This window comes from Bombus bifarius, unplaced genomic scaffold, assembly GCF_011952205.1.
Source record: "Bombus bifarius isolate JDL3187 unplaced genomic scaffold, Bbif_JDL3187 scf7180000010271, whole genome shotgun sequence".
Classification (NCBI taxonomy): domain Eukaryota; kingdom Metazoa; phylum Arthropoda; class Insecta; order Hymenoptera; family Apidae; genus Bombus; species Bombus bifarius.
The window spans coordinates 82,614-97,213 of record NW_022885586.1 but is presented as its reverse complement, the minus strand read 5'-3'; the positions used below and the strand labels follow the sequence as shown (position 1 = coordinate 97,213).

At 35.9% G+C, this 14,600-nt stretch overlaps 1 protein-coding gene and 1 pseudogene across 1 annotated transcript; one reads left to right on the top strand and one right to left on the bottom strand.

The window, feature by feature from the left end:
- The first annotated feature begins 1,192 nt into the window (after positions 1–1,192).
- LOC117216420 (cytochrome P450 6a2-like) lies at positions 1,193–9,032 on the top strand. Its single transcript, XM_033463122.1, has 11 exons — positions 1,193–1,243; positions 1,679–2,066; positions 2,519–3,041; positions 3,288–3,509; positions 3,649–3,900; positions 4,055–4,219; positions 6,578–6,921; positions 7,074–7,599; positions 7,735–7,956; positions 8,144–8,395; positions 8,813–9,032. Exons 2-11 carry the CDS (start codon positions 1,734–1,736, stop codon positions 8,980–8,982), a joined length of 3,009 nt encoding a protein of 1,002 aa, XP_033319013.1. The 5' UTR covers positions 1,193–1,243; positions 1,679–1,733; the 3' UTR covers positions 8,983–9,032.
- On the bottom strand, positions 5,082–5,202 carry LOC117216638 (annotated as a pseudogene).
- Positions 9,033–14,600: the final 5,568 nt, after the last annotated feature.

Below are 14,600 nucleotides of genomic sequence, written 5' to 3'. Positions count from 1 at the left end.
TATAGATTATATTTTATAGCATATAACTCTAATCTAATATTATCAATATTATGGATTTTATGCACAAAAAGCACGTCGATATCACAGACTCTATATACATAAATAAGAAACAAGTCAGTCATACGTGAAAACTACAACTTACATGAGATAATAAAAAGATGATATGGAAATATTGACGAGGATTGTTCATATGCTTTGTTAATGAACTACGATCAGGAACGGTTTGGGTCATAAATTTTGACTGGCTTTCCATTTTCAGTTCATTGATTAAACTTTACATCGAGTAGCCCCAATACGGAAATATCTAGTATACATGTTTTTTCGTTATTTCTGCGACAGTTAGAAATAATTTACAACTGCAATTTTATTCATATCTGTTTTCGTAGGAAAATTAAATTCTACGAGCCCAAGTCCCTAGTGGGACTTTTCCCAAACTCCCGATGGCCAATCCAATCGCTCCCGACAAAGACGAGAATTAGAAATAACCCATTCTTTTATTTTTGATTAAACGAACAAGTTATTTAAGCTGTACTTGCTAAATGTAAATGTGGCTTTAGGGAATTATTAATTTATCGCGCAGGTATGAGAAAATGGGAAGTTCGAACGGGGACTGTAGAAAGAGAAAGCGTCAGCGCTTAAGGATACCATTGGGATTGATTGCGACCTGCAAACGCACATAGCGATTGCCTGAGTTCCATCATCTCTGGTTCTAGAAAATGATAGCAGTCATTTAAGGGTACCGTATATTATGCCTTCTCCCTTGCTAGCGTACAGGTTAGCAAGCTTCAACGGTTTCGCGACTGCCACGTCGAATGCACTCGGTTATTCTTTATACAATCGTCAACAAACGTCAAAGTGAAACTACCCGAATTCAGCATTTCCAAATGTACAGAACATACCGTAAACGCGACTGTTTCTAACTCGTTCGATTACATTTTTAAATAAATTAGAGATAGACACACAATAAAAACCGTTCAAATCACGTATATAATTTCTATCAAATAGCATTTTTTTATCTTATCGTACGGCTTCAACAATCATATTGATTGATTTGTATATTATCTTTATCGAAGGAAGAATGATAGACATCGTCGGTGTGTTGTGACGCAATTGTATCTGATAGTTTTATTATATATGGGGAAATATATAATTTCATGTAGACAATGGTAGGAGATTAGTTCTGTTCGAATCGTCGCAGTGATTCCATTCGGCAATCCAAGAACCCAATTTTACAGTGTTCCATGTATGTACATACTTTTAGAACTTCACTCTTTGAGCTTTTGAAAGAAATCGTCGCCCTCTCCTAACTTTCTGTTCATCATTTACGTGTTTGCTGAGTAATTCAATATTGCTCTTTTTCATCCACATTTTAAGTGTCTCGTTTATTTCCTTTATACAAGGTATAATTGTTCGCGAAAAATTCGGTGAAATTATTCATAATACGTGGATGAATCTAACGATCTAGAGGGATAGAATGCCAGCTCTACAAATCTGTCATTGCTACGAATCGTCCATATTTTTGTCACACTATTAGTTAGATTGTTAGTGTTTTATATTCTTTGTAATTTTCCAAAGTGAGTGATTTTAAAGATCAGAGAACGTTTTTTACACTTTTTGGTTAGTAAAAATGAAAGTTGTAATAACGATGGTCGTAGATCACATTTTGTATCTTTTACAGTTTCTCGTCAGTGGATTTTTGATTGCTGCGAGAATTTGGCGAAAATTTAGAGAAAATGGCTGCCTTCGAAATCCTTTGCGGATTTATCGTGCTTTTCCTTGCTTTTTACTATTACCTAGTAAAGCCCTATGAGTATTGGGAGAAGCACGGAATACCTGGACCCAAGCCACAACTGTTGTTTGGAAATTTTTTTCCCGTAATATTTGGGAGGATATCCATAGGTGATCGACTGATGTCTTTTTACAAACAATACAAACATGAGCCTGTGTTTGGATTGTTCGTACGAACGCAACGTATTCTTGCTATAAATGATCCTGATTTAATCAAGACTGTTCTTATCAAAGATTTTTCCAAATTCTCTAATCGTGGTCTTGCTGTGAACGAAGTGGTAAGTACGCGAAGGAGTAATTTTATGTAAGAATTAAATAAGTTCGAAGTAAGGTTGCACGAATAAAGTTAGCGTGAATTCAGTGAAAGTTACTATTGCACTGTGCACTCTATCTATAATTCGTATAATCGCTAATGTGTAATTTCAAGTTCATAGATAGTGTTATATACTGATATTAAACGATAAGCTTCGATATTAATCATAATATAATGTTTTGATCAATTTGTTTCATATCATAAAATTAGAAATGCACTTAACGGATACGTTTGATCATTAAGAATAGATATCGAATGTAGATATGGATATAGAATTCTAGAAATTCAATGATATATGTTACAATATGTAATATAACACAATAATATATTTAAATATATATTAATTATATATTATATATATATTTTTTTTAAGTTCTATATTATTTATTTTTCGATTATTCGAATTTTTCAATATAGGCAGAACCACTTTCTCAACATTTGTTTTCCTTGGAACCAGAAAGATGGCGACCACTAAGAACAAGACTATCGCCAACCTTCACATCGGGCAAGCTAAAAGACATGTTTTCTCTGATCGATGAATGTTCTAACACTCTGGAGAAATATTTGGAATCATTGATATCGACAAAAAGCTACATCGAAGTACGAGAACTGGCTGCCAGATTCACCACCGACGTAATTGGCAGTTGCGCCTTCGGAGTCGACATGAATGCCATGTCAGACGTGCAATGTAAATTCCGCGATATAGGAAGGGAATTCTTCGGTCCTGGTTTAAAGCAGGTATTAAAAAACAGACTTCGTGAGAATTTGCCAACATTGTACACTCTTCTGGGTTATATACTGCCACAAGACGAAACCACTATTTTCTTCACAAACGCTGTTTTGGATATGATAAAGCACAGAAGGAAGAACAAGATCGTTAGACCGGACTTCATTAACACTCTTATGGATCTGCAGGATCACCCTGAGAAGTTGAGCATAAGTACGTGTGTATGCTTTTCGACGTTGTAGAAATTTGGTGTGATCGTTTGTAATTGGTCGTGATCGGTCGTGAGTAATTGGTGAGAAAAGTCGAGGAAAATTAGGGAACAGTTGCGCGCAATTAGAATGGTTCGTTCCTACACGAATCGAGACCGGTGACAAAACGTTACTGTTCAGGATGTCTTAAGAACGATTTTCTCTACTTTAAGGTGGTGATATAATGAAAATGTCGTTTCTCTCGTTTTAGAATTAACCGAGCCTTTGCTAGTTGCACAAGCATTCCTTTTCTTCGTGGCTGGTTTTGAAACTTCTTCGTCAACGATAGCCAATGCCCTTTACGAATTGGCGCAAAATCAAGATGTACAGGATAAATTACGAGCCGAGATCAAGGAACATCACGAGTTGAACGATGGGAAATGGCAATATGAAAATATTAAGAAAATGCCAATCTTGGATGCCGTGTTTAAAGGTTTGTTGGATATTTTTGGATATGTTGAATGTTTACATTTCTTATAAATGCTCGTAGACTAAAATGATGCGTTAATAATAAAATAAGCTAATAGAATTGCAGAAAATTGCAAGTTTTAACAGAGGTTCTTTATCTTTAGAAACGTTAAGAAAATACCCACCGGTGACCGTCATAATGAGAAAAAATACGGAGAAGTATACCTTTGAAGATATAAAGCTCACAATTCCAAAGGACACTAGGATCTTTATTTCTGCATACGGTATCCACCGCGATCCAGAGATTTATCCGAATCCTGACGTGTTCGACATCGATCGGTTTAAAGAGGATGCAGTAGCTGCAAGGCATCCGATGCATTATCTACCTTTTGGCGATGGCCCAAGGAATTGTGTTGGTATGTAGTATCACCTTGTTGTTCGTGCAGTTGTTCGTGCGAAAGCAAATTATTTACAAATCGATAAACCTACTATATAAGGCATATTATTGAAATTGGTTATCAATTGTAAGATACTACGATATATTAATATTGTATCATGTTTTTTTCGTAGGTGCACGTTTTGCAATCTTCCAGACTAAAATTGGACTGATAAAAATCCTCCGTACTTATAAGGTTGATGTTTGTGAACGAACACAAATTCCGTATATAAATGAACCACGTACGTTCACGCTAGCACCCAAACACGGACTCGATCTAAAAATTACGAAAGTTGAAAGTTAATAAAATACTTTATAACCCTTTCGATATTCAAGTTAGCTGTTGTAAACATAAGACTATGTCTCTCCGATAAAATCCACGAAAATCACGCAATCTGTACGCAATAGCAATTTTCTTTCGCTTAAAGCTTCATTTTTATGATTGATTTTTAAAGAAATCAATTATGAAGAATCAGTTATTAATGGCAGTAAAATAGCGGAAAGCCAAAAGAAGATATTTAATGATATTCTCATAATTTATTTGTAATTATTATCACATTCAACGTAATATATCATTTTGTTTCCTTTGGAAATTATTACCAGGCTAGGTAAACTTATTGTAAATATTTTCTGATGATGTACTAGGGGAAAAGAGGAATGTATTTTTGTTATAAGATTATTTTATGAAATAAATAATTTTTTATACGTATGTTTAATGTATTAATCGAATTAAATTAATTATTAATTTATTTGTAGTCTAACGAAGGCCATAAAGTAAAGTAAAGTAATATCAATGAAATATTAAAAGTAACATCTCACTTTTTTTTTTATATTTTACGTGGAGGAAATCCGCACGGACGCCAGGCCGCTTCTGGAGAAAGCGGCGAGGTAGTGTCGGACTCCAACCGACTAAAACATCCACAATAACCGTCCCGGCTGCGATCGAGAGAAGCCCGGAAACCGCTGTGAGCGTCGCAACGGGGCCTGCCCCGCGCGCTTAATACCACCGCTGATGGAGCGGTGTGTCACCATTGTCATACACCAGGGTCGTGCCCGGTTCCCCTACCGGACTGCTTGGCGGCCCCGAGGAGCTGAGCCGCCAAGCGCCCAAAGCCCGAACCCCACCACGGGGCGGGGGGGGGGGGCGGGCCCAGCGCGCTTCGCCAACGCCACACGGAGTCCCAGGCGATCGCCCATCTAAGTATTATCCGTGCCCAGCGCTGTTTAACTTTCGTCGTGATCTGACGGGAACGAGTGTACTCAGCGTGGCCAGGGCGTTGGCAAGTAACATCTCACTATGTTCTTTTCAACGAATTTTAACTGTGAGACCGGTTTGAGAGGTGTAGGAAAAGGAGGGGAAAGGAATCTGAATCTACTAACTTGTATATAAACAGCTTTACAGTTTCACACGTATCGAATAGCGTTCGTTTCGTAATTCAATCAGTACCGAGATTTTCATCTGTTTTCCTTTCTTATTCAAAATTTGTCAACGAATATTTTCGGGAAACAATTACGATTGTTTATTGCGCGAACGTCTTTTCTCGATATATCACATCACTAAAGAATAATACTTTATAACAGACTAAACAGTCGAAGAAAAGTTGAAACTTTGGAAAATCTAAAGGAATGATGAAGTGTTATAAATCACGTTATAAGTCAGCGTTCACATCGTTTATCGTTGCTATATGAATCGTTTACAGTTTACGGACGAAGGTGAAGTTTTTAATCCACGCGAAGTTCAATTTTAGCACGTTATGATCTGTATCTTGAGTATACTTAAACGTGGCTAATTTCAGACTGGACAAGACTAAATAATCGATCGACAGGGTATCATTCTACGCATGAAAATAAGCTGAAAACGTACAATACATTTTTCTATTTAAGACTCTATTTTCAAGAAAATAGGGTTTGAACACAATTTAGTTAAGAATCGGTCTAGTACGTGTGTATGATAAATTTCATGCTATTACACGCTATTAAATTTATCTTATCAAATATTAAATTACGTGCTATTCGTTCGGGCCATGCATATTTAAACGAAAAACGAAAAGAGAGAAACAAAGACTGTGGTGAGCTCGCAGAAATGATATCATGTAAATCTAAGGAATTATTATTTGCCAACATGACTCAGTAGATCATGCGCACTGCGATTAAATGTATATCTTTTAGTAAACAAAAGACTGGAACAGTACCTATTAGACCGCTGATAGTGATACAGGTGAATTTTCAACTTTAAACTTTAAACTGTGAATGTTCGTTATTCTTCAGCCAGATTTTATTTTTTAATTAAAGTTAAGGGGAGAGTTTATCTTCTTTTTTTTTACATAAATAATATCGCCTTTTTGGAAATTTTTAATTAGAGGAATTACGATATTAATTAATCTGGGACTTTTTATATGTTTGTATTGAACTTTTTATAGATTTTTTCAGTTCTATCAAGTTCGATGCCATTTCAGTTTGAAAAATATTTGAGCTGTTCGTGAACTAGAACGCCCCGCGAAATCCGGTTGGTATATCAGCTGCCCGGTTTATCTGAAGTCAAAAATTTCAGTATGTATAAATTCTATTTTCTGTATATTTTATGAAGTTTGATTCCTATTTCGCGCCTCGTTAAAAGTTATTTATATTCTGTAGCAAATAACTTCTTATCAACGTATAATATACAATGTTTATCACCTTGGAAATACTGTGCGGGCTCGCATTAGCGCTCATTGTGCTCTACTGCTATTTAACGATACGTTACAATTTTTGGACGAGCCGTGGAGTACCCGGACCAAAGCCCACGCTCCTCTTCGGCAATATTATGAAGTCAATGTTTGGAAAGGAATCGCTTCCACAATTGCTAACGAGAAACTACAATGATTTTAAGAACGAACCAATGGTTGGAATATTTTTAAGAACAGTACCCGTCTTAATAGTCAAAGATCCTGATCTCATCAAAGACATCCTGATTAAAGACTTTTCCAAATTCGCGAATCGAGGATTCATAAAAAGCGAACCGGTAAGTATGCGTAAATATAAAAGAATGCGAGTAATTTAAATCGAAAGAAATAGAATCATAGAGAGAAAAACAAATGAATTTTAGTCTTGTGTAATCTATGAATCACTTTTAAGTAACCGTGACGTATCGTATCATGTTTTTAACGAATACAGGCAGTTCCATTATCTAATCACCTATTTTCCCTGGAAGCCAAGAGATGGCGACCTTTGAGGACTCAACTCTCTCCGGTGTTTACCTCTGGCAAGCTTAGAGGAACTTTTTCCTTAATTTTAGAGTGTTCTAATCACCTTGAAAGTTATTTGAACACGATGATAGAGAAAGGAGATCCTATCGATGTGCGAGAACTTGCCGCCAGATTCACCACTGACGTAATCGGTAGCTGCGCCTTTGGCATCGAGATGAATTCGCTTTCGGAAAACGAGAGCGACTTCCGTCGAATCGGTAAAAAAATTTTTTCTACCGATTTCTGGAAAATATTGCGTATAAGAATACGGCAGATCCTGCCACCGTTGCACGTTTTTCTCGCTCGTGTACTGCCGTATAACGAGGAAACGAAAATGATTATGGGAATCACTAGAGAGACGATCGAATACAGAGAGAAGAATAAAATCGTCAGGCCTGATTTTATGAATATACTCATGGAACTGAAAAGACATCCTGAAAGAGTCGCCGATATTAGTTAGTACACTAGCGTAAATAATTTGCAAGAAAGCTTCGGTGCGATAAGGATATCTCTAAGAATTTATCCTTATATCGCTGCTGAGTGAAATACACGCTTCAAATATCGTAATATGTATATCTTTTCGCTTGTAGAATTGACGGACGATTTGTTAGCCGCACAAACATTTATTTTCTTCGCGGCTGGTTTCGAGACCTCATCGACTACGATCAGCAATGCTCTCTACGAATTGGCTTTGAATCATGACATTCAGGACAAATTGCGCGAAGAAATCATACAGTTCGCGGAGAAAAATGACGGAGAGTGGAAGTACGAAACTATAAAGCAAATGCAATACTTGGACAAAGTGTTTCAAGGTAAATATTATAATCGCTTGCATCTAAGATCGAACTTGATCGTTTATTCATATGTGTAGATTAGATGCATTAGCTCAGAGTTACTATATAGCATGATCATACTATTAATTCTCATTATTGCTGTTACCTGCTTATCTTCTACTTCCTACATTTATACCAGTAATTATCATTCTTATTTCATATACAGAGACACTAAGGAAGTATCCAGCTTTGCCATTTTTAAGCAGAGAGTCAGTCGAAGATTATACGTTCGAAAATACGAAAGTAACAATTCCCAAAGAAACGTTGATATGGGTGCCAGTTTTTCCCATTCACAGGGACCCGGAGATTTATCCTGATCCAGAAAAATTTGACCCCGAAAGATTTTCCGAGGATAAGATGAAAGAAAGGAATCCTATGTATTATTTACCTTTTGGACATGGACCGAGAAATTGTGTCGGTACGTATTTAGCAAAATATCGATCGGTTTTTTCTTGATAAATAATTCAAATAATTGATCGACATTGGCGATATGAAACGAAATATATCTTTAAATAATTTTATCCTTCGAACGAGGATGGGTAAAAACATATATTTCTGGAAATGAAAATTCTAAGAATTATTACGAATTGCGGAGTTTTAAACGTCGAGTATGCAAGCGGAAAGATCGTGCGATTAAGATCGAGATGTAGAAAAAAAAGTAGGCGTGACTTTAGACGAACATAACGCAAGAAACCTGCCATCGGAGAATTAGACTTAGAATTGATAGAATTACGATTAGTAAAGTTGCGTGTAGTATATATAGTATCATAATACATATATTAAAAAATACAACTAATGAACTTACTTACATCTGACATTCGATAATTTATTTCAGGTGCACGTTTTGCAATCTACCAAACGAAAATTGGATTAATAAAAATCCTGCATAAAAACAAGGTTGGCGTTTGTTCCAAAACTCTAATTCCTTATAAATATAATCCACTTTCATTCGTTCTGACACCTACAACCGGTTTGTATTTGACGATAACCAGGGTAGAGGACTAACACAATTTTAACATTCATTTGTCACAAATAAAATTTTTTATTAACGTATACTTCGGCATTTATAAAATTGTTTAATTTATAGACGTATTATTTAATGCGACGAACGTTTGTCGGAGTGTGACAAATGAAATTCAATATAATATCGAGGCGCGGTACACGTTCTGTTGAATATTGTTTTTATGTATTTTACTAGTAGTTCAAATATTTTACTCATAGAAACAAGTAGTTCATGTTTTCATTACATATATCAATATAGTCAAATTAAAACATTGTTGATGTTTATATAACTTGTTATCGTAGCGTTGCCGGTTGTCTCCTGACTGCCGAATTAAAAGGACTACCTATATCAAATAGATAGTTCTTGTATCTTCGTGTATACACGCACGGGGCTTGTAAACTCATGTAATCCTTGTTATCGGTAGTATCGGTAGTCCACCCCTTGTATATAGGAAAAAATTGTACAAAATGTTAAGTAGTTAAGAATATAACATTAAGAAAAATAGGATTGTTATTTTATCAATAAATAATACATGGAAGATAATAGATATCTAATGTTGAATTTGTTCTTTTTCGAGACTTGTGTGACTGATTCAGATGGAATATCCTAGCTCAGCGCCGTTCAATCATTGCCCATACGGAAAGATATTAGGCTTTCTGAACATAAAGAAATCGGTGTGCAACGGTGCGTTTATGAAGTAATAATTGCGCATCTTAAGGAAGGAGAAGTTTCGGAACTGAACAATTAACTATAAGCACTAAATAACATGTATGATTCTGTAGTTTACGAGGAGGCTAAACTCCTATTACAAGCGTCCTTTCCCCGCTTCATTTTAATTAATATGTTTCTTGAATAGCACGCGTCTTCGGATTTCAACTTTGTTCCCTCGTATCACCAGAATTTTTTGCCCGTCTGAAACTGTACCGACTGGCGTTGAAACTGCACTGGACTAGACGTTCCAGTTGCAAAATTGTTGCATCCGCTAACGCACGACTCAGTATACGCGGCAGAGAGCTTAATTTACTCTCAAGTGTCTTTGTTTCTAGCTTTTAAGATAAAAGATGACGGAAGCTAGATTCTCGCGAGATTGTAGTTACCGTATTACTGCTTCTTCTCTAGATGAATAAGGAAACAGTTACAGTTTAAGTGGCCTGTATAGCGTGTCGATATCTTTTTGTCGCATTTTTTGTAGAGTTTTAACGTTTTAAAGCCCTAATTTGTCAATATCAATGGAGTTATCAGCTTTGGTACGAAGCAACGCGCTGATAAAAATCCAAGCATCCCAATATTTCTTTTTATAGTTTAGAACTTGTCAAGGCCGTTAAATAAGCCTATAAGCTTATAGTAGAACTGCAGTGCCTCGCGAATAGCATGCAAGTACGTTTCTAATCTTCGCGACAAATAGATGCTAACAAAATCAGTGAGGAGAAACAGATTTAAAGGAAATTGCTGTATCGCAGAGTAAAAGTAATGTTTCGCATACATTAGTGTAACATTCAAAGAGACTAGAATTACTTTGCGACTGTACGAAAAAGAGGAAGGTGTTAAGGAAGAGGAAGAGGAATAACTAATTAAATGTAAGTATGATTTTTCATATTTTACTTACCTCTTATTCAATAGACTAAACTCCAAATCCCCTCTCTAAACTCTAAACTCTAAATTCCCTCAAAATGATATTTTTGTAATTGACAGTTGCCATATAGTAGAGTTTTATTTATCCGTTTTCTGTATTTTAGGCCCGAATACTCATTATCCGTATCTTAATACGCAAATCTTAATATCCGAATGTTCTATTATCGGAACATAGTTTTTTTCCAATAACAGATACCCTTTTCTGTTTATTTGTTATTTCCTTTAATCGATCGAGCGAATAATGATCGTAAGAGCTTAATATGAACCTAATAGCGTTCCAACTATCAAAAGAAAATACGACATGATTAGAGAAGTCGCAGGTGATATCGATTTTGATGAACTTGAAAAATCTCAATTGTCAGTATGTTGTATGATCTTTTCTTAAACGTATTATCGCCGCTCGGCCATAGTTTCCCAGATATTTTCAGAGTTCACTTCGATTTATATCTATGTAAAAATGCGTATCATCTATGTACCAGAGTGAAGTGTAATAGAAACTAAATTTAATTGATGATTTTTACGAATATCTCGTAAAAGAAAGCCGAGCGACGATTACGTGTATTGGAAAGATTTGTTCAGAATGTTAACCATGATAACATATTTCAAACTCGTTCAAGAAATTTGTCTAATTACCGCAAAAAAAGACGTGCTATTAGAAAAACGACAATCGCAGACATTGTACGTAAACATAGTAAGTAAAAAGCATGATGAGAATTATGTAAATCGCGTAGATTATTCTGAGAATAGCGACGATAGAAAAGCACTTATCACATTAACGTTATAAAATGCTTCTATTGCGACAAAGATACGATGATAATGGCGTTTTTACAAAAATGGAAACTGCGAAGGAAAATTGTAACTTGTAACAAATTGTAACAACATTCGTGGCAGCTTCGATGGTTTGATATACAAAAAGAATGTAACTCCGTGCAGTTATTTTTATTAAAAGAATTACAACTTAACAGTCAAAAAGATACGGCATCCATAAATATTTCAAGAAATTGTCGATTAATTGGTATTTGAATAAGTGAAATTTCATGTCAGAAAAATTATTTTATTATCTGGAAATACCACTATTCGAACAGTTTCGTTTCCGTATTAGCCGCGACAAGGAGAACCCCACTGTATGTTGGAAACTACTTGACAGAGCAACTTGAAGCTCTGTGGGCATATTCGGAAGATGAGCATAATTCTCGTCCGGAGTATCAAGTTAATATCTGCAAACTTCAATGACCCATCGACATCATACGTATTGGATATACGAGAAGAGACAAAGGGATGCTTAAGGGAGAAAGACGAATTATGCGGCAGTCGTTAACTGAGAGTCGAAGTTGCGAGGAATCGTTAATTGAGAGTCGAGTTGTGAGGAGTTAATTACTTGCGAGCCGAAAGAAAGTTACCGAATTGTTATGAGTTGTAAACTATTAGTTGTGGGCTCTGAGTTGTCAATTTATTTGTCTTAGTTATATCACATTACCGTATTTAGTTCACGTTATATGACCATCGTTACCTGTTTAATCCACTGTAAATAGATCCATCTATCAATAAATTTATCACATAGGATAGAAATCATTGGAAATCCTAATTTCTAATACTTCTGAATAAATAATCCTATATCATTCATTATTATTATATATATATATATATATGTCGGAGATGAAAGAACACCGGAGCCTTTGGAATTTTGGATAATCCCGCAACATTGTAATCTAGAGTCTACTATAGCTGTAATTAAACAATTGTAGTTATTTAATCTAATTGTAATTGTTCGCGAGTTGTGATAATGAGCTTGGGCTCGAAGCGACAGCCAGTCGCCGAACGTAGCCGCGGTCACGGGATCAACGCTTTATCTAACAAAAGTAATGGAGTAATTCTATAGCTCTCCTTAAAAGAAATATTTGTGGCGGCACGCGACAGTAAACATTCCAACGGTTTGGAATGTTTCCCGTGGCTCGTCACACGCAGACCTTATTCTTCGAGCAAGATAATTGCCAGATGTCGATGCGTCTCCGCAGTACATGTTCAGCTAGCCTGAGGGCCCGTCATTAAATCGTAGGATTAGTTGAGTAACAGTAATTTCAGTTATTAGACTATTAGTCAGACTATTAGTTGACTAAAGTCCTTCAAACAGTCTTTGTCCCAACTACGGGAAGATAGGGGAGACATATTTTTCAACGAGCGGCGTCTCCCACTAGCAACTTTCTCTCAAGGGCAACTAGCATCTTATTCTAACCACCGATATGGAGATTGACCAATTAGCAGCAACGCCAATTTCCCTTACTTTCTGAACGAAGGCTTTTCTCGACGAATCCGATGATCTCGTGTCCTTAGACACACCCCGTGATAGTTTTCCTCTGTGGCATCATCGGAACGGGAAAGGCATTCTTTCTGGCGACCTCATCAAGAGTAAAGTCTTTACAATCAGCAACTATTCAGACTTAGATTTCGTGAGAACGTTCATCTATCATCCCGTTGACCGCGGATTCGTTATCGAACCTGAGATCATTGTCACTAGTGCCCCAAGCGCTTAATTGCCGTGTTTGAACCTGTGTTACCCATACTTGTGTTAATAAACCGTAATGTTACTATACCGCGACAATGGCTAATTTCAATGAGGAATCATCTAACGCTCCCAACCCCATCCTCGACGTTTCTCTGACATATAAAAAAAGGCGAATGAACAATATCCCGTTCGTATACTTTATTCACAAGGCGAAGTTATACTTCAATAGCAAAATACAGACTGACTTACTGACTAAAGGACTGGGATCTTTACCTCCTCACTATGATTCACATATCTCACGGGTGGGAATCCGGCTACTGTCTATTCTCACTGCTATCGCATGACCAGGTGTTATATGCATATCCTGAGATAGATCATGGGAGTTGTGGTGTCTTCACAAGAGATATCCTGCTTTCTCCCATGGGTTATTTACATTTTCCATTTCTGCTGCTATATTTTTATTGATTGTAGTATAATTCGACACTACGTTTGATGTACGGTACAAGGGGAAATGAGAACATTTTCAATATTATATGTTTTACGAGTTTATATTTTTTAAATGTTATATTTTATAAATTATATACATTCAGAAAAGATATGAAAGTTATAGAAGGAAATCTAAATAGAATCTTGTCATATTTTTTATTGATTACTATTAAAGTATTTTGAAAGCAATATGATAACATACAGCTCTACACAATATTTTATTGTTTTACTTCTCACTAAATTTTGCAAGTAAACCAATTAATCAATCAAAGTAGGACTACATATACATTGCAAATAACTGTAACGTCCTAAAAATTACAAAATTCATTAATAGATATTGAAACATGGTAACATAATCCTTAAAAAGATCTGTAAAATATAACACAAGGGTGAGCAGAGAGCAATCGCCGGTATCAACGAATGTCAAAGGATATGCCAAAATAGTAGGTCTTATTAAACAATCTTTTATTAAACGATCAACGTTTTTTGCAACGATGTAAACATTTGAAACATTCATCCAACACTGAAACACTGGATATTACTCGCCTCTCGCCGTAGAGGAAAATTATAGAAACTACGAAAGTACGTATGCAGTGTAGGAAGTATTGAAGAAAGGATGTATTTAGTGATGGAAAATAATTTGACTCCAATGCGTTAGATGAGCGACATTGTAGAGTATCCACGAAGTTCCTAAGAATCATGTAGTACTTAACGATTATTGAGATAAAAGGAAAGAAGAAGAAAAGTGGAAAGATTAGAAATGATATACTTGTGTTGCGAACTTTGAGACGGAAACGGAAAGAAGATGCGCATGATACGTTTAGAATATGCACATGTTGAGTAGTGGAGAAATGACACTTATAGCTATATAGAAGGAGAAAAATAATAACGGATAGATTCCTTCGTTCGTGCACTTAAATCAGGTGACCATGTGGTTAGTATGAATTTCTGTAATGACGTCATTGGAAGAAATGGAGTTAATTATTCCTGCGCGATATA